The sequence below is a fragment of the Diorhabda sublineata genome, chromosome 11, assembly GCF_026230105.1.
Source record: "Diorhabda sublineata isolate icDioSubl1.1 chromosome 11, icDioSubl1.1, whole genome shotgun sequence".
Lineage (NCBI taxonomy): Eukaryota > Metazoa > Arthropoda > Insecta > Coleoptera > Chrysomelidae > Diorhabda > Diorhabda sublineata.
The window spans coordinates 11,184,523-11,198,444 of record NC_079484.1 but is presented as its reverse complement, the minus strand read 5'-3'; the positions used below and the strand labels follow the sequence as shown (position 1 = coordinate 11,198,444).

At 32.3% G+C, this 13,922-nt stretch overlaps 1 protein-coding gene across 4 annotated transcripts in view; it reads right to left on the bottom strand.

Annotated features, from left to right (window-relative positions):
* LOC130450481 (uncharacterized) overlaps positions 1-13,922 on the bottom strand; it is a 247,827-nt gene that overhangs the window by 187,418 nt on the left and 46,487 nt on the right. For all 4 annotated transcript variants that reach the window (XM_056788878.1, XM_056788881.1, XM_056788880.1 and 1 more), the window contains exon 3: positions 759-948. In XM_056788878.1, the coding sequence (XP_056644856.1) occupies positions 759-948 (190 nt within the window). The remainder of the gene's footprint in view (positions 1-758; positions 949-13,922) is intronic.

Sequence of the window (13,922 nt, the reverse complement as noted above, 5' to 3'; positions counted from 1 at the left end):
TGCCTGTCTCAAATTTAGACATAGATTTAACAGCTTTTGCCATCGTCTTGATGTGATGTGAGGCTAATTGATCTAAAGGTTATGAGATGCGTGGTTTCTCTCTGTTCTACTTTTGGTATGAAGGTTACTTTGGCTCTATTCCAGAGTATATATGTCAGCTATTCCAGAGTTATCCCGACTAAAATGAATCAAATGCAACAGGATTTTTTTTACCGTTTTTGGAAAAGAGCTCATAAAATTCCTTGTATTAGTTGGCTCTAATACTGAAAAAAGAGGTTTCAATGAAGCAGTTTCCATTTTTCTTAATTTTTCATAAAGCTGCCGTTTGGCTTTTTCAGTGCCATTCTTGTATCAACTTTACAATTCTCCAAGACTTAATTACTTTTACATTGCACAGAAAATTTAACTTGTTACAATTTTTATGGAAAATTTGTTATAATTGTTTAAATACCCCGAAGAAAACATCACAACGCTATATTACTGTAAAGAGGAAATCCAAATAATAAAATAGCTTTGGTACGGCACAGCATTGTGCAAGTTGTACAAGTTATACAAAAATAAGAAAGTTGCCCTTTAATGAGGTCTGGGATGAGAAATGAAATAGTGGACAGACTTTTTCCGAGAAACAAAGTAACTCCATGAAAAGTGTGTGTTGTTTGTTGAAGAGATAAAATGTCAAACTTTTTCCCGATTACAGATAAAATAATGTGTTAAGCCATAAAACGAAAATGTGATAAATCAGATGTTAAATTACTCACCTGAAGCAACTATGACGGCGACTCTCATCGAAAGTATCATAAGTATTTGATGTATGTTCGCTGGCAATATCTACGCTGAATTTCCTATTAAGCGGTAAGGGAACGTACTGAGCTTCTATTAACGTTTTGCTAGGAACATTCGAATGGTCCACAGAACATCTTGGACTGTAAGGACTTCTTGCTTTATACCCTACAAAGCATAGCGCAAAGTACATTATCGAATATAGACTGGATAATAATTAATAGGTGAAGTACAAAATAATTTTTAATCACTTCTAGGTATGAACGGTAAAAATCTTAATAGCAAACTTTATATTATTTTTCATACCGGTATTTTTAATTGTCTTATAGAGATCCAAGAGGAGACAGATAGAGAGAGGGAGAGAAAGAGAAATGCTTTCTTGTCAAAAAATTGTTACAATTTGTAGAGAAAAGCTTGTAAAAACTTCAAGACAAACATATAAATACAAATAAAATAAAATTACAATATACAGAAGAAAACCACAATGAGTAACAAAATTATAAGTATAGTATTAGGTAATAATTAGTATATAAATCGTACATAAGTCAATAACGCAAATTAAACCAGATTCCAGACAATACGTTCTCAAATTATTGCGGAATGCGAGAAAAGATGATATCGATTTATAGTCTACCATTCCCTTCTGGGGTACGAGTGGTGCGACTCAATTTGAGCGAATCCATCTACAAAAGAGAGCTGTTAGATATTTACGCGGACTAAATAGCAGGGCTCACTAAAGGGACTTCTTTAAAAGATTAAAAATTCTAAGTCCTCCTTCCTTACTTATTTTTGAATTCGTTTGCCTAATTCTTAAGCACGCTTCTCCAATTTCGGAAAGGACGTAGCACGGCTTTCCACTTAGGAAAGCGGAGCGGACTTTATCTACAATTTGTTAAGGCTCAATATTTTACAATCCAAAAAAAATTCACTGTCACTTGCCAATTGAAATTAATAGACGGAGAGCTAGAGCCGATAAATCATCGTCATCAGTAATATGGAGTTTCTGTCGTAAAACATGTCCATTTAGTATTGCTAATTATATTCCCAAGCAGGCTGAGAATTTACTTGGTACAGGGGGCAGCAATAAGGGGTCAATGTGGAAAGTTTTTTGGGAAAAAATTGCCACCGAAAATATGCTTAAAAATTTTCCCAGTTGAAGGTCTTAACCCAAGTAGTTGAAATCCCAAAGGGCTGACAGATAGCTTGGTGTAAAAGGGGTGACGGATAAAGGTAAAAACGGTGAATATTTTGGGAAAAAATCGTCATCGATAATATGTCAGCCATTTTGAACACTTAAAGTTGAATCCCCAAGGTGTCCAAACCCAAAAGGGCTGACAGTTCGATTGATACCGAGAGCTGTGAAACGGATTCAAATTATATCCCGAGCGCGTACCTATATAAGTGTATTTTCTAATTTTTCAATTTTTAATTTATTTAACAGACATGTACATTTTTAATTTATTTATTTTCTGGTTTTAAAATTCTTATTCAAAATAATGGAATTTATTTGATTAAAGTTGATTAACCAATTGTTGGACAACCCAATACTAGACATGTTCCGGTGTATGAATAAAATAATTTATAGTTTGAAAACTTCAAATAACTCTCAACATAACTAATATAAAATATAAAAAAATATGTAATAATGCAAATTTGATTAGCTTGAGAACACCATTATCCGTAATTTCCACAAAAGAAAAATTTTTAAAATATTTTGAATTGCAATTTTTTTTGAAATCCTCCCCTATAAGTTGTAACATACAAAATGTCGTCAAATTTCACATAATTTTGTTGCGCTTTATACGTTATGAAAACTTGAGCAACATTACGCGTGCACTTCAAAATAGACGCTATATTGTATACTTTCTCATTTCGGACTCGGAGTTTGTATTGTATACAACTCAAATTTATAACGGTTTTCAAAATGGAGAACCAACCCACGTGTGTATATAAAATAAATTGTGATATTGCTGATTCAGGTACAGTGAAATTGTTCAGTTGCAAGAACATTAAAAACAGCAAAAGATGAATTAAATATCATAAAAAAGTGTAACTTGAAATACAGTGATGTTGTTCTACCAGAAGCTTATTGACAATACAAATGGATATCACGGTGCTTGTTTCAAACTTTTTACATCCATAAATAGAAGAAGTTTAGATGCATTTGAACAAATAGCATGTTCATCCTGGACTTCTAATGCTCGTTATTACTTAATGTTTATTAATATTTATAGTACTTATTCATATAAATTTTCAAATTCTACTTCGTCATCATCAATAAGTTTTTAAGTGAAAAAACTATCTATTCATTTTCGATAAATAGTTACAATTTTAGAAATATATTGTTCAATTGTATAAGTTATTAATTATAGCATTTAAAAAAATGTAAAATGGTATGGTATGGTATGAGACTTGAAAAAAGTCTTGGACTATAATGTTAAATTATTGCAATTTGCATCTCCTACTTGAATATACTGAATGTATTATTTAAATTTTAACATATAATAAATAATTATACAAAATTAAAATCGTTGTTATAAAATCGAATTCAATCTTGCAGATTCATCAGAAAGTTCATCAAAGGCAGATGAAAATCCTACACCGACAGACAAAATATCTACAACTTCTGATGATGTTTTGCCATAATTTTCTGCTACCTCTGCTTCTGAACTTCCTGGCGATGCTTTTAATAAGAACATCTGCTGAATCTGTTCCTTCAAATTCTAATCAATCACAGGAAATGTCTATTTTGTGGAATTCGCCGTAAGAGGAAGCGTGGTAATTTTGTAACTTGTCATAAGTCATCAGACGAAAAGCTTTTAAATTGTCTTTTTATGGCTGCCAATAGTTTGAATGATTTGGTTATGATTGAAAAGCTAGAAGCAATAAAAACATATTCTGAATTTTATCACCACTTCTGTTGTGAACAAGAATATCTATCAAATTATTCAAAGCCTTCAACATCTATCGAAAAATCAGATTCTTTATTTTTTAATAGATTAGAATGTATTTCAATATAAAAATAAAATTATGATATTTGTTCTGTAATGAAATTATAAACAAAATTTCTTTGTAGAATATTCTGGTGGCCAATTCAATCTTTTATTAAATAAACAATAATTTTTATTACTTTATTTTGATTTCTAAATTCTATTACAATTTTGAGAATTTAGTAACGAGAAGTAAGTGTAAAAAATTTTAAACTTACCAAAAATAATAACATTTCTAATTTTTTCAAAAAAAAAACTACAAATATTTTAGATTATTGTTTTACTTCAGAGGACTAAAAATAATCCAGAAGATATTGCGATTAATTCTGCAAAAGTAAGTAATTTCATAGCAATTGATTAAAATTGAATTTATTAATTTTTTAAAAATGTTATTTTATCGTACAATTTATTAAAACTATTAAAAAAATTGGTATTAAGAAGTATTCATAAAACGGAATATGTCCAGATATTGGGTTATCCAACAATTGGTTCATAAACTTAATAAATAAATTAAATAAATTTCATTATTTTGCATAAGAATTTTAAAACAAGATGATAAATAAATTTAAAATGTATATGTCTGTTAAATAAATTAAATTTTAAAAAATTAGAAAATACACTTATATAGGTGCGCGCTCGGGATATAATTTGAACCCGTTTTACAGCTCTCGGTACTAACCGAACTGTCAGCCCTTTTGGGTTTGAACACCTTGGGGATTCAACTTTAAGAGGTCAAAATAGCTGACATATTATCGATGACGATTTTTTCCCAAAATTTTCACGCTCTTTATCTTTATCCGTCACCCCTTTTACACCAAGCTATCTGTCAGCCCTTTGGGATTTCAACTACTAGGGTTAAGACCTTCAACTGGGAAAATTTTTAAGCATATTTTCGGTGACGATTTTTCCCCAAAAACTTTCCAATTTCACCCCTTATTGCTGCCCCCTGTACCAAGTAAATTGTCATCCTGCATGGGAACATAATTAGCAATACTAAATGAACATGTTTTACGGTAGAAAATCCATATTACTGATAACGATGATTTTTCGGCTCTAGCTCTCTATTTAAGAATTCAAAGATAAATAAGGAAGGAGGAGTTAGAATTTTTAATCTTTTAAAGAAGTCCCTGCAGTGAGCCCTGCTATTTAGTCCGCGTAAATATCTAACATCTCTCTTTTGTAGATGGATTCGTTCAAATTGAGTCGCACCACTCGTACCCCAGAAGGGAATGGTAGACTATAAAGGCGGCAATATGTAACTCCCATTTCAAGGAATTGTCTACAACAAACCCTTATACACACAAATAGAGATATTAAGAGTAGCAAAATGACGAATGTAAAAAGAATATCATTGGTAAAATCAGGACATATCGTACGAAAACAACATAAAAATTAACAAAATTGAATTACAAGTTAATTCTGTATAATTTAGTTCATTTTTAAGAATATTTGAAGTTTAAAAATTGTTATTTATACAAAATTGGTGGGTGCGCTAGGAAATATGTAGTTTATAAAATTTAACTTTTGGTCTAATACCGCTAATTTTGTGGTTGATAATGTTCACTTATGACTTGTTATTGTCAAATTTATGAAAAATATTATATCATAGTTGGTGAAAAATACCTATATTGAGTCTTGTGCTCCCAATTGTGTAAATCATGTATGGGATGTTCAAGAAACAAGATATTAAATTTGGAATACCAACTTTTTGGCGAGAGCCATGAAATAAATAACTGGAAGTGGGATAAAACAAGTTTTTTCTACCATATATACTGAAAATACCATTGACCACATATAATCTGGACTGGCGTATGCTAGCGACTGGCGACTGCTATACCCATACTTTTTATTACACCAAGCTTTATCACAAATGATTTTTGAAAATCTTATGGAGCATAATAAGGATTATGTAAACTTATTGAATGATGAAGAGAAATCCATGATTTTCGAAGTGTTTAATTGTACACAAATAACTGAAAATCATGATTTTCAAATGCTTGCTACAATTTTTGAAAATTAGTTAGTTGAGCTTGAGAATAAAAATGAAACGTCGATACTATGGATTACTTATTTTGGAATGGTTACATTATTCATTGCTGCTGACTGCATGGGAGATTAGAACTTACATTTATATAGTATTGAGCTAATTTCATGCAGCAGGACACTTTCCGTATGCTAAGGCTGCATAAAGTTATCTACAAGATATGAAAGAATTAGAGTATAGAATGGACCCTGTAAAGTTTAAAAATTTAGAGAAAGTTGTTTTACATCTATGCGTTCAAATAATTTTATCCTGGCATTGTAAGTGATCAGACTATTGAGCAAATCTTAATGAAGGAGGAGGAGATCCTTGGCGTCGTGAATGTGGCACTACTGAAAATGTAGTATATGGATCAGAAAAGGTATTTATACTCAAGATATTATTGTGTGCGGATATCAGAAGAGTAGTTTATATCGTAGTGTGTCATATTTACAGTGCAACAGAAATTATTGCTTTAATACGAGGATGTTCACAGAAGTACTTGGCCTGACTTTGAGATGGCGGTAGTTGCTTGAAAAGTACCACTATATAAAAAATTACACAATATATACAGCATCAAATTTTAATACGCCTCGTTGTGCGGCAGCCATCAATAGTGAACGTTTTCAGTAAAATTGTAAACATGGAAAAAATTAGTCATCCTTTTGTGATACAATATTTTTATTTGAAAGTCATTAGTTCAACTAAGATAAAGGCGGAACTAGATTCTACTCTGGGTGAGACTGCTCCTTGGATAGCAGAATTTAAAATAAACTGCGCACTAATCGACTAAATGATGTCACTACTCCAGAAAAGTCGAATAAAATCCAAAAAACGGTTCTGGAGGCTCGTCGACTGAAAGTTCGTGAGCTACCAGACATAGTAGGCATTTCAAAGTGCGGTCCATTGAACATTAACCGAAAATTTTAACGCAAGATGGGTACCGTAGGTCTTTCACCTAAGACCCTTCACTGGATTTATACCATGCGTACAGCCCTAACTAGGGACCTTGAAGTCCTACTGGTCCTTCCACGCTTGGATCTATCGATTCAATTCGAAGCCATGAGGACAACCTACAGGCTGATCTAAACAGAGAAATGCAGGCTGAATCAACTGGCATTTCAAAAATCTGGACGCAGACCATAGGTGAATGCCCAATCATTTCGAGGAGAAGCGACCAAATGACGCCTGCGACCGTTGATAATAAGGATTTCACTAAGCGCAAGCAGTGTAAAGGTGACTCCGTACCCGCTATATGAAATAATGGAGCCACCTGGTACACAGAGGGCTCCAGGAGAAACGACTTGACCGGAGCAGGTGGCGGTGGCCCCCCAAAATAAGCGAATTGTTTTCGCTTGGGGAACATACCACCGTCTTCCAAGCAGAGGTATTATCTGTGATGAAATGTCTCAGTCTACGCCCCAAGAGCACAGTATCTCAATCTGCTCAGACAGTAGAGTTGTCATACAAGTCATAACGGTTGAAAGTGCAAGAGAACCTGGTGAGTGATGGCTGCAATATCCAGCTCGTTTAGGTGTCCGGTCACTCGGGCAACAAAAGCAACGACGAGGCCGACTCACTCGCCAGATTGGGAGCGGCAAACTCACCGATGGGACCTTCTACAGTAAGAATAGTATATGTATGTGGAGTTTCAACACGAATGCATCCTCTTCAGATTAATTTTAGTATTTACAACCCAGAAAATCTTCTGCCAATTTTTTTACACGCTTAAAATAGTGTGAATTAAAACATAGTAAGCGGCAGTCTTGTTAAAGTATAATATGAAATATATTGATTTGTTACAATTTCAAACTCACCTGGCAGGTACTTGCAACCATCCAATTTTTTTATGGATTCCAGATAATATAAATTAAAACATATGTCAACAGATGTGTGGAACAATATTTAAAAAAAATACAACTATAAAAATGAAGGGGGTATTCTTACAATCTGTAATACTGAGTTTTCCCGTTTCATATGTCTTTTGAATAGTAAAGCAAGAGCATTGGGTAAGAAGAATGTATTTCTTCATTACAAATAAAACCAATTTTTTAAATCACTAGATAAATACGAGAACTGCTTTTCTTATATTTGCCAAAAATTGCCCTCAGCTCACTATGGAAAAGATTAAAACCAGTATTTGTGATGGCCCTCAAATTAGACAACTTACAGAAGATACTGAATGTTGGAATTCTATGACTGAGTTACAAATAAAGACTTTCATCACATTGATGCAGAATTTTCCGGAAATAAAAAACCTGACAAATATATTGAATTTTTAGGAGACCTACTACAATGAAAAAACATCCGGTGCTATATGAGCTTAAAAGTCCACTTCCTCCATAAGCATCTGGCCATGTTTCCGGAAAATGTAGCAGATATGAACGAAGAGCAGTGTGAGCGTATGCATCAGGGCAAGCGCGCCATGGAGGAGTGCTACCTGGATTTCTGGAATACGAATATGATGTCTGCCTATTGTTGGTCTCTGACACGTTTTTTCCAAAGTCTATATACCAAATAATTTTATATTTTTGAAAATAGCAAATCATATGTAGTCAGGAACAGCTAAAATTTCTTTGGCAGATGTAAACTAGTGTAATAGTACAAGTATTGAAATATAAGTACTGATGTGCCATGGAAATGGAAAAAAGACGAAAATAAATTTACAATATGTGACACACTATTACTTTGCCTCAATTGTTACTTATTGTATTTCAATTAAAAAGACATCAAAACAAAAGGGTTTCTTGACTTTTAACTTATATATTAGCGGCAGATTCAAGTATTTTTTTAAGTTTTCCAATATTTTCATAATTTAATTTTATATTTCTTTCTAATATTCGTATAATCATCATTTAAATCAGTACAGACTTTCATATATCAATTTGAGTGACTGTTAAATGTACTATATACACTGTTGATTTTACTTTCAGTTCCTGAAGAGGAATATTGATGTAATGAAAAATGTCTTCTCTACGATTATCAACAACGGTTTCAGCTTTGTATTGTTAAAAAATAGTCGCTCTTTATTTACTATATCCTCAAACCAAAATTATTTTATCCAACAATAACGATTTCTATTCGTGTGATGAATTCATAGACAATGTCTCTTACAATCGTAATTTATTTAAACACTATACACACACTTAACCAACTTATAATAATTCACTTATCACTAACACTTTACTAACTTAAATAATTTATTTAAATTCTTCGATCACATTCTATTAAGGCCTGTTCACTATGACTATTCATTATAAACTACCTGAATTGTGGTACACAGCTCCTTATATATCCCAAAAGAATTCTAAAAACTTCTAGAAAATAAAGAAACAAAACAAATTAATAAATAGACCTTCAAAGAAATTATTCAAAAGAAACAATGTAAATGCTATGATAGAAAAAACATCAAACGAATTCCGGGTATTTCAATCGTACATCAAAGATTTCCGCCTTCGCCGAATTTTAGAATTCCATAATAGCCGGACAGGGACGGCTAAGGACCCCTTTCGCGAACTTGTTCCTAACAATAAATTAAAAAATGAAAATCACTTTTAGTGACATTGGACAATCCTTTCAAGAAATATAAACACGAATTTTAATAATTATGGAGTTGTGGTAATTCCAACATAGACCTGTGGAATAACATTTACACATACATTTGCATCAACGCAAATAAAAGTTTAGGCTTTCTTTGTGGTATTGAGTCACGTTAAACACCTGGTATTGCGGTTTTATATTGGAGTCATTTGTTTTGGAAAAACCTTGATTATAAAATATTTGGTATAAATTTTTAAGTACTTCCATTCTTTAATTAATTTATTATTAGTCAATACTACTTTGGAAAATCTCAAATAAAATTAATTTCTCTACACCGTATTTTTAAAGTACCTTGTATTTTAACGGTGTATAGCGCTTAAAACGGTTGTTTATGGTTAGAAAAGTAGAAAAACGTTGAGAAAAAAGTGCCATAAAGTTACCTTTATTCCACACTTTCTATAAGCTACCAAGTTGATTAGTGCAAATCGTTCACACCTTTATTAAATACAAAATATTTGATTTTGACCTGATAGCACATGAAATGATGATTAAACTTTAACAGTAATTCGATTTGTCTTGATTTAGTAGTGGCTTTCTATTATTATTGTTAAGATGGACAGTGAAGATTCTGAGTTTGAAGTATGTCCTCCTGAAGAAATCATAGAAAAAGCAAATGTGGCAACATTGAATTTGTTGTCGGAAAAATCTTAACATATCTAAAACAATATAACACTTTTATAGAATGGCGGAACCAGAATAATATTTACCGCTTTACAGAACGCGTGCTGTTAGCTTATTTTGAAAAAAGGTCTAAAAAATCCAAGTCTTCTACACTATGGTCCAGCTATTCTAAACTAAAAGCAACTTGAACTATAAATTGTAATGTAGATTTAAGTAACTTTGGCAAATTAATAGTACCAGTTTTTTTATTCTATTAATTAATTCGTAGATTACATTGATACTGGTAATAGCTGGAGTGGAGTGGAAGTGACATTGAAAATAAGAGGTAATTTCTTCTCATCGCGATACTAGATTCAAAAACGCATACAAGTCAGCGGCGTTTTACAGTTATTGGAGAAACCAGTTCAAACCGAAATTTAATACATTTATATCTTTTTTTCCATATTATTCGTCCAGGAGTCGTTGTTTAAATGTCGAGAGATTAGGTCACAATAAAAATAAAAATACATTACTAGAAAATTCTGACAACAAAAATACTATATAAATAGTATACAGTGTGAAACAAAAATATGGCATACAATATAACAACAGCCAATTTTGGTCAACCAATGCATATGCCTTATATTTCCAATCAACTTCCTTACCAAACAGTGATACCAGCGCAGATTATTCCACAATAGATAGTGATGCCAATGTCGCAAGACTACGATTCTTCTCAAGTTCAAGGTAATAACTAATTGGTTATTCCAATATATTCTTCCCAATTCCAAATTACTCAATATTTTCACTGACAAATATATGTATAGGGCCAACACAAACAATGGTATTTAGTTGAAAGCGAAACGGGAAACGAGTTTAGAAATAGACGATTATTGGCTAAATTCTCCGAAAGTAAAAGCTTCAAATAGGTTCAGTAGTCTAGAAGAGATGGCAGATTACTTGAACAAACGAAATGACACAGAAGAATGCAGTAATGATCAAACAGAAAAATCTCTAAACCACCACCAATATTTGTGAAAGGTGTGAAGTAGTGCTTGGAAATTTGACAAAAACGAACTTGTACGAGGTCAGTTGGAAACATCGCTAAATACTCAAATTTTTCACCACGAGGTGACATATATTAAAAAAAAATACCTGTTTCCGTACGTTTTTTACAAAAAAACCCGGCTCTGTCTTATAAATTGTCTCTTTCATTTATAATAAAGTATATCATTGTAACCAAGATTAAAGCATACAATTCTTATTCTCATGATTCAAATTTGAAACAGATATTTATTAAAAAATAAGAAATATGACGCATATAAATCTATCCATAACAATATCTGAATATCAGTGTCCCAGAAAATACAAACATTATTCCATTGTGTTCGAACGAATTGATAAACCAAAAATAATAGTAACCAAAGAAAACGTGTGCTACGGAATGACGTCAGCACTGTGCATTAACCTGCTTGTTGTGATAACGCTGGCATAATATTATCTAATTAACAATATTATGCGTGAGCTTATAAGCAGTTTAGATCGTATTTACAGAACAATTTGAATAAACACGTTTAATTAGCAATATGTGAATGTGAAGCGCTACTAATTTATGGTGGGAATTTTACTGTAGGCGATCAGTCTCAATCAATGAGTGGGAGAACCAAACAGATAACAATAATACAGAAAAGTATTTGCTGTTTGTAATGAGTTTAATTTGAGGATACGAAGTCAAAATTCAATGGTTACACTGAAAAAATAAGAATCGACACATTGTTATCTTTAAAATCTAAGCTTCAAAGTCAATAATCGATGTTTACAAAAGCTAATACAGGGAGCGAAGATACCCTGAAATTAAGTTTTATTATTGCATTATAAATCGCCAAAAGATCAAAACCTTTCACTGATAGTGATTTTATTAAAGACTGTATGTTGAAAGTTGCCGATGTTTCATTTCCATCTCAAAAGTCAATAATATAAAATTTTTCGCTCTTAAATAAGCTGTTGCTTCAAGAATAAATTATTTATCTCAAAATTTGGTTCTTCAACTGAAGGAGAAAATTAAGGAATTTACAAACTTTTCAATGGCTGTTGACGAGAGCACTGATACTGTTGATGCAGTTCAACTTGCTGTTTTTATACGAGGTATTAACAGTAACTTTGAAATAACTGAAGAACTATTAAAATGCGTTCCATTGACAGGTACTACAACAGCAAATGATATTTATTCTGAAATTGAGCATTTGATAGCAGAATATGAACTCGACTGGAATATACTTAGAAGCACAACTACGGATGGCGCTCCTGCCATGGCTGGCAAACATTCGGGCGTTGTAACTAAATTAAAACAGAAAACATCAGGGAATTTTGTGGGGTTTCACTATATAATTCATCAGAAATCATTGGTATCCAAACATTTAAAAATGGAATATGTCATGCAACATATAATTAACATTGTAAATTTTATAAGGAGCAGATGACTAAATCACCGACAGTTCAGGCCATTTTTATAAGATTTGGACGAAAAGTTTTCTGATGTTCCTTATTTCACCGAAGTTCGTTGGCTCAGTCGTGGAGTAGTTTTTAGATTTTTACGTGACCTTATTCATGTTAGAAAAAGGCAAACCAATTGATTATGACAATGACTGGTGGATTGATTGTGCCTTTTTGGTAGATATGAATAAACACTTGACTGATCTGAATATAAAGTTACAGGGTAAAAGTCTGATTGTCACTCAAATGTATTCATATATTCAAGCCTTTGAAACAAAGTTGAGGCTGTGGGAAAATCTGGTGAAATATCAAACTTTGGACCATTTCCCTCATTTAAAATCATTTAGCACAGTGAACCAATAAAAAATTGGATGAATATTCTCAACTTCTACAAAATTCGATTACCCGGAATTAAAAAAGCATGCAACACGCATTCTTTGCATTCATGCAGGTAGCACATATTTATGTGAGCAGATGTTTTCCGTCATGAAAATAAATAAGAGCAAACATCGCACAAGACTTACGAATGAAAATCTCCAATCAATTCTTGAAATAACTAGAACGAATATGATACCTGACATCAATGAGCTTGTCAAAAACAAGACAAGTCAGGCATCTGGATACTCGAGGTCAACATAATTACCTACCATCAGAATAGGACACGTTGGTACAACCGAACAAAATATGTAACGTGCTGTTGAAGTCGTAGTTTATACTGAGGTTGTTCTGCCAGGTCAGAGCGACAAACACATCTTTTATTTGGATGTGTTACGAATATTGCGTTACCTTGAGACCCTATTTGTGACACACAAGTTGACTGTTTCTTCGAATAAATAGAATTAGATGATACCTAAATAGAACAAGCAAAAACATCACAATAGTTAGGATGAAATCTAGACGAGACACACAAATAGAGTGAAGAATAGAAAAAACAATGAAACCAAAAGTCGATTTCTGTTGTATTCTTCATTGCCATAATATAACATAACTGTGAAGTAGTGAAGTACTGTGAGCCATAAACGAAGTGGCATTGCTTAGGCTAAACTGGACGGAGTCCGATTCTCTAACTCGCTACACTATAGTTTAACATTCCAATTTGTTTTATAATTTCATGATGCGACAACCAGACAAAGTTGGGATGTTGAAAGCATAAAACTATCATCAAAAAGAAAACTTTTACTGGCGCCGAAAAAGAATAATTTGTAGAATATATAAAATTAATAAAAAAGCGTCTATTAGTTCTCAATACAGAAGGTTTGAGGAGTTATGATTAGTAACAAGTCAAATAAAACTATTTTAAAAACAAAAAATATTAATCGTCTAGATTAGCTGAAAAGTGTCTGAAATGGCACCAAAACCAAAAAGTTTAAGAAATTCAGAACCTGTTAGTGCAATGTAGCTGTCTCATTGTTTTCTGAAAATCTTGATTTATTCAAAAA